This window comes from Stenella coeruleoalba (assembly GCF_951394435.1).
Source record: "Stenella coeruleoalba genome assembly, chromosome: 9".
Lineage (NCBI taxonomy): Eukaryota > Metazoa > Chordata > Mammalia > Artiodactyla > Delphinidae > Stenella > Stenella coeruleoalba.
The window spans coordinates 103,480,904-103,488,072 of record NC_137155.1 but is presented as its reverse complement, the minus strand read 5'-3'; the positions used below and the strand labels follow the sequence as shown (position 1 = coordinate 103,488,072).

At 47.7% G+C, this 7,169-nt stretch overlaps 1 protein-coding gene across 1 annotated transcript in view; it reads right to left on the bottom strand.

Annotated features, from left to right (window-relative positions):
• Nucleotides 1-470: 470 nt before the first annotated feature.
• The window catches only part of RNF32 (ring finger protein 32), a 38,963-nt gene continuing 32,264 nt past the window's right edge, over nt 471-7,169 (bottom strand). Inside the window, 3 exon segments of the mRNA XM_079931893.1 lie at nt 471-3,283; nt 3,285-3,289; nt 3,986-4,153. Coding sequence (XP_079788019.1) covers nt 3,061-3,283; nt 3,285-3,289; nt 3,986-4,153 — 396 coding nt within the window. The 3' untranslated portion in view covers nt 471-3,060.

Sequence of the window (7,169 nt, the reverse complement as noted above, 5' to 3'; positions counted from 1 at the left end):
GGACCCCAAGTGCTCGGGAGCAGCCTGGGGGGCGCGTGGCCTTGGCTTGAGCTCCGAGTCTGACGTCGAGGGGCAGCGGCTGGAGAACGTCAGCCAGCTGGCTCCCCACGGCCGGTGTTCTTGAAAGGAGATCCGAGCCGTACTCCACAGCCACCCCAGTTACCAAGTCAAAAAATGAGAGAGAGGAGGCACTCTTCCTGAAGAGAGAGAGAGGGCAGCCATTTTCTCCCTGAACTCTCTTTAACTCCCGGACGGGAGGAATCGCATAACACGTGGTTTTCCTGTTTGGGGCCATTGCTAGCTCGGGTGGGCGGGTGTTCATCCAGTGGAGCTCAGCCCCCTTCTTGCCTTCTCTTGTTACCGCTCGTTTCTTGCTTGCTTGCTTGCTTGCTTTCTTTCTTTTTCGGCTGCACCACACGGCATGCAGGACGCTAGCTCCCCGACCAGGGATCGAACCTGTGCCCCCTGCAGTGGAAGCAAGGAGTCTCAAGCACTGGACCGCCAGGGAAGTCCTCTTGTTTCCTTCTCTTCTCTGGTTCCACCTTGGTTTGTGCTATCTTGTGCTCATCAGAGCTCTTTGGTTGCAGGTGCCAGGAGCCAAGTTCACCAAGCTCAGGGAGCACATCTGGATCTCAGGCCCAGTTTGCAGCCAAGCCCAGCTGAGCCACCACAGAGCAGGCGGACCCCATCCAACAGATAAGTGATAAATGCTGCTTGTCCTAAGCATTTTTACAGCAGTGGGACGATAAAATCATACTCCCTGATAAAATGAAACAAAACCGGGATTTACTAATCAAAATGATAAACTAAATACCCAACCACTTGGAAAGGTAAAAATGGTATTTGTAAATAATTCCAGAAATTTATGGATTATACACGGATTTAAATAGCATCACAGACTTTCCCTCTCCCAAGTGAGTCCTCCACCAAACGCATGCTGCTTAGGGCCCCAACTCTTTCTTGGACAACGACCCATTTTCAAATGAGACCTGAAGAGGCTGTGATGTAATCGTAGAAAAGTCCGCGTGGTGTTCGTGGCTTGACCTGAGAATGTGCTGTCGTCTTCAAACCGTCCAGAGAAGCAGCTACTCCACTGAAGTGCTTTTTTTTTTTTTTTTTTTTTTTACACTGTTCTGTGCTTGTAACTTGGTCTCCCCAAGGCTTTGTTGGGCATGCTGTTCCAGAAGACTTGTCAATAAGAGAATTACCTGATGTGCCATTGACTTTCGCAGCTGTGTGAGACTCACCCCTGAACACTCATGGGGTTTTCACTGCCATGTTCCCCAGTGTTGACCAATCCCAGATTTCCATCCTCACTGATTTTCCCTGTGCGCCCGCTTTCTACAGTTAACTAAGGCCTAGTCAGTAGAGTACTTGCTTGCAAAGAGCAGAGACGGGCTGTGCTCACTTAAGCAGGAAAAGAGTTTGCTGGAAGGACTTTTGACAGCTCACAGATTCAGTGGGAAGGCTTGAGAAATGGGTTCCGAAAGCAGGCAGGACTGCCGGGTGTCTGGGCAGCCACACCCAGCCATCGTGCCCAGGGACAGGAGTGCAGGGACATGGTCACACATGGCCCTGAGGGGCCTCTTACTATCACTGAGTGACCTGGGCATCCCTGGACTCTCCCCACAGATTCCAGTTTGGGGCCTGGAATCAGCCTGACCCAGCCTTCACCGCATGGCTGTGCTCTGCCTCGTGGGCCTTCTGAACGGAAAAGTGAGGTCTGGGATCCAGCCTCCCTCTGCTGTCTCACAACAGAAGTGTTCGCTCACTCTTTAAATCATTCTCCAAGTTAGTCTCCAAATTTTGTAAAAGTCACATCAGATCAGAACAGCTCCTCTGTGATAGTTTCCCTGATAACCAGCCAGCCTGACGTCCATGCCCCCTATAACTCCACCGTTGAAAAGTGAGCACACGCCAATATATGTGGATTTACTCATTTAAATGATGTACATGTGTATGGCTATATATAAGTAAAACATATCAGATGAGTGTTTTAAAAGGATGGGGTAAAAAATAAATAGGAACATACATTTAGTATTTCCTCCCACACGACACTGGGGCTGTTCTGCACCCTTGGCAGGCCTGCTCCTGGCCTTGGCAACCTGTCTGTCTTTTCCCTCCCAGGCCGGGCTTCCTGTCTCCTTGCCTGCAGTTAGCTGTGGCTGCAGTCTTGTGTGCCAGGTGCCCCGGCGTGGCCACAAACGTCTCTGCCTCAGCACATGGGAGAGTCACTGGGGAGCCCGGGCAGAGCCACAAGCCATGGGCCACGAGCCAGGGTCCACTTAGAGAAGCCCCTCAGCCCTCACCCGCTGCCGAAGGGCTGCGGTTCAAAAGAACAGGCGGCTTTGTCCGTCCCTGAGGCTTGGGCCTCATCTGTTCCAGCAGCTGGGGCACCTCACCATCACAGCTGCGCTTCATTCTTGTAAGTGACCAGGCTCCCAGGAAGATTTCGTGGATTTCTTCACGTATGAACTAAAACAGTGTATGTGGCTCTAAGTCATTACTATGTGATTTACTATTTTCTGATGTTGAAACCACTGAATATTTTATTTTCATATCTTGGGTTTATATATTCAAAGTGCTGAAGTACAACAGTAAAGCAAGAGTTAGGAGCGGCAGAGGACCTTTAGGTTACTTGCTTGTGGTCGACACTAACTGTAGGTAAGTACCCAGCCGCGTGTGGGCCAGGCCTGGGAAGACAGAGTATTGTAACCCTACCGGCAGCCCCCCTGCGGGCCAATCAGAACCGCTGTGGAAATGGGCCAGTGAGCCAGGCTACTGTGTCAGAAGGGAGTCCCTTTACTGTTACGAGCAATTCCAGCTGGCCCACTAGATGCAGAGCAAATCAGCAAATTACAGAACCTCTGAGACAGAAGGTTTTAGTCCGTGCCTCACTTACTTCAACTGATTAAACTCATGAATCTGAAGTTTTCTTTTTATAAAGACTAAAATTGGATGGGTTGTCAGCTTTTAAAATATCGTTAGCTTTCCTAAGTACAACCACCAAAATTAACGTAAACCTTTCCCCCCGAATTATATAATTTTATTCCTGTGAATTCAACATTCAGGAATTTTCTTTGGATAGCAAGAGTGGCAGAGAGGACACACGTGGAACGGAGAACTGTCCCCCAAGGAGAACTCCTCCAGAGCAAGGAGACACGTGTGGTGAAACACGTGTGAGCAGGACAGGAGGACTGTGTGCTGTGATGAGGGCGCCGGGTGAGCCTGGCTGCCCACGGAGAGCGGGCTGAGGCAGACGAGCGCTCGGGGCTGTCCCCGGCAGGGCCTGCAACACAGAAGGACGCGGGAGTTGGTCACGCAGGTTGTTAGTTTCATCATAATAGGAAGTTCCGGAAATTTGAGTGAGAGCTGTATACTGACAGACGTGGATCTTCTAAAAATGAAGACACTTCATTCTGTGTTAAAATGGCATTAATTATATACGTACTCTGCTAGTCTTATGAAAAATGGAAAGGGTAGAAACCCACCTGGGATAACCCATTTTGAAACACAAATAGTTTATAAAATGCTGAACATTAATAATATAGATTTTCTTTTAATTAGGCAAGAAAGAGTAGTCTTTTTCAAAATTCTTGATACTGTGTAGCTGCTAAACTTCTTTATACATTTTCCTCTTTTTGTGATTTTCTAAGCAAGTGTTTCCTCTGTGGGATTTGGAGTGTCGTTCTTTCACGGCTCCTACAGATGCAAGAGGAGGGCAGGCTGGGACCTGCGGGGAAGCTCCGGGGGGTGGGGGAGGAGCATGTGGGGAGGCCTTTTCCCTCGGCGCTTTCACAAAATGCCATCATCAAAGCGGAATTTCACACTCAAGGGCCTTGGCGCTCACCCCAGAGTGGGTGGTGAAGGTCCTGGGGCCCCACTGCCCCACGTGCTGTGGGCACAGGCCGGGCCCCCCCCCGGTGGGTGCCCCCCCAAGCAGCACTGCAGAGCCGCTGGCTGCCCTGTCCCGGGCACAGCCTACCTGTGTCTGGATCTTCCCCCAGTCCTCTTCCGTGAGCTCGTGGCCACATGTGTACTCCAGCTGCTGCAGCACGCTGCGGTTGAGGGCCAGGCAGCGGTCGATCTCTGAGAAGAGCTCGTCTATGTCCGTGTGGTAAGAGCACAGCAGGCGGTGGCTGATTTCTGTGAACTGGGGACACGGCGGGGGCACACTTACTCACAGGCAGTGAGAAGTTCTGGAGGTAGGTTGAAGGGAAGCCCCTTCTTGAGTCCCGACCACCCTTCCTGCTAATTTCCCTAAGGCCCTGCCTCTGAATAGTATTTCTTGGGGAAATAGACACACGGCGATTTCCTTAATCACTCCAAGTCCAGAGAATTGGTGCAGAGATTTTACCAGAACGGGGCACCTGGTTGTAAGCCTTGCTTGTTAGCAGGGAATACATTGATGAGAAGTTGAGAGGAGAAAGGATTAGAATTTTGCACAAGTAGTCACATGGTCATCCTGGTCTGGTACCAGTTACTCTAGTCTTCACAGGGATGGTCACTGCACAGTGCCGCTTTCCTGGGGCCACCACCAGGCCATCGCTAATGAGAGCTGCTTCGCTTCCCCTTGCTCCACAGCATCTTCCCCTGTGGTTGCAGATTGTGAATGATCATTTTAGTGTGAACGTTTTAAAATATGTTTTTTAAAAAACATTCAGAAAGTAATCTTTCCGAGAGAAAGATTATCTCTTTCTTTCAAACCGGTTACTCATTCTGCTTTTCTCACCAAGCTCTAAAATCATAACTTTGAACCCCACCCCTTGCCTAAGGACCTTAAAAAATAAGCTGAGTTAATCAGTTTGTGGACAATTGTATGTCCCCTTGCTACAGAACACACCTTCAGGATTTACCTTAAAATCCTGTTTTCACCGCTAGCGTAAATATGGAGACGGCGTGTTACATTTTATCTCAAACTTTTGTTCTGCTTTAGAAGTATAAGCCTTAAATACAGTCTCTAATGTTCCGCCAAGCTCAGTCCTTTTATAAAAGTCTGTATTTTGATACAAAAAGATTTAGAAAAGCACAGTGATCTCAGGACAAATGAGTGAGTTGCTGGCTGTGGCCTCCTGACGGCAGCGAGAGCCAGAGTGGCCAGGAGGAATGCACGCATTTGCAGTGCAAGTTCCCTCCCCTGTGATCCGTAAAATGCAACACGCCTAGATCACGTGGGAGGTACGTGGACTCGTGTGTGACTTCCCCCAGATGGACCAAAGTGTGTGCATTTTTGGTCCGTTAAGTGGTAACAGTTGCTCACTGCAAAGTAGTGAAACAGTGATAGCCTCCAGCCTCCCTACTCTGGACTCAGTCTGGCCTTTGGAAATATTTACCGTGTGAGTCTCTCTGATCTCTGTGAATTGTAATCTCCCAAATTAGGAATCTTTAAGTCTTCTGTGTATACCCTTCCATCAAGATGCCATCCACTCCTTTTTTAAAAAGACAAGGTCGTATAGTTATTGGTTTATTAGAAATTTAACGTCTTAAACTTTTTAGGGTTTTTGTTAGTGTTTTGGTTACAGTTGCGCAGGTTTTAGATGGCTTGCCCATTTTCCCATAAGTCCTGCATGATTTTTCAGGAACATACACATTAGCAGGGATGCCTAGATGGGTGAGTGATATTGTGATTCCAAAGGGCTTCAAGATTCCAGAAGTTGGCCTCCTTAGATGGGCTGGGAAGGAAAAAGAGTTTCATGGATTTCAGTTACATTGTAAAGACCTGGATTATCACTGTGGGTTCAAATCCAGATTCTCAGTTACTAGCTGAGTGACCTTGGGCAAGTTACGTTCGCTGTTGAGGGAATCTTATGAGAAAAGACTGGGCAAGTTCATTTGTACCCCCTCCCTTTTCTTTTTAATTCCACATACAAGCGCTATCATATGATATTTGTCTTTCTCTGCCTGACTTACTTCACTCAGTATGAATTTATCTACAAAACGGAAATAAAGTCACAGATTTAGAAAACAAACTTATGGTTACCAGGGGGTGAGGGGAGAGGGATAAATTGGAAGACTGGGATTGACATATACACACTACTATATATAAAATAGGTAACTAATAAGGACCTACTGTATAGCACAGGGAACTCTACTCAGTACTCTGTAATGACCCATATGGGAAAAGAACGTAAAAAAGAGTGGATATATGTATATGTAGAACTGATTCACTTTGCTTTACACCTGAAACTAACACAACGTTGTAAATCAACTATACTCCAATAAAAAGTTAAAGAAAAGAAAAAGGCCTGTGAACAGCTGGGGCACAGGAGTAAATGGTTTTTATTAAAGAGATTTGGGGATAGGGATGTATTTGGTCTTATTTTTTTTCTCTCCCTGGTCTTCTCAAAGTGCTGTATGATATACTTGGAAAAAACCCTTTTAGTATAATTGTCTTTAGAACTTTCTGAAATGTAAGACTTCACCAGCTAGTCTAGATCAACACCGTCCGCAAGAAATGTCACGTGAGCCATGTCTAATCTTAAAATTTATAGGAGCCACATTAAGAAAAGTTTCTAAATAGGTAGAATTAAATTTAATATTTTACGTAACCCAACGTATCCAAAATATTTATCACTTCAAAATGTATCAGTTGAATAAGCTACTGAGATCTTTATATTCTTTCCTTCCTGAAAGGCTTTGAAATCCGAGCGTGTTGTGCACGCGCATCCCATCTCCATCTGGACTGGACGGCCACAGGTGGCTTGTGGCTCCCTGCACTGGACAGCGTGGCCTGGTGGCTCAGAAAGACATACACTAGAAAGGAGTGACCGTCATGTCTGGGCACGGAGAGGTAGCCAAGCCAGGGCCACTCCGATAGCTCCTTTGTTAAACGTTTGAAGACTGATGTAAGTGGTAGGGGTGATCTGTTGTTTAAAGGGTGTGGCAGTGGTGGCTGTCACCTGATGGCTGTCTTGCTCGTCCTTCCCCAGCACAGAGCAGTCTGCAGAAGTTGGCGTCCCATCCAGAAACCACATTCCCCATTCCCCCTGTGCTAGGTGGGGCCACGTGACACAGCGTTTCCAATGGGAATGGGGTCTCTGGGCTGGACACACAGGTCTCTGAGGCCCAGGGGATGGTAGGGCAAAAGGATGGTGGGGGGACAGTATCTGTGTCTCACAGGGTGGCACGCTGTGACTCAGGTCACTGAAGCTTCTATTTTCAGTCGCTGA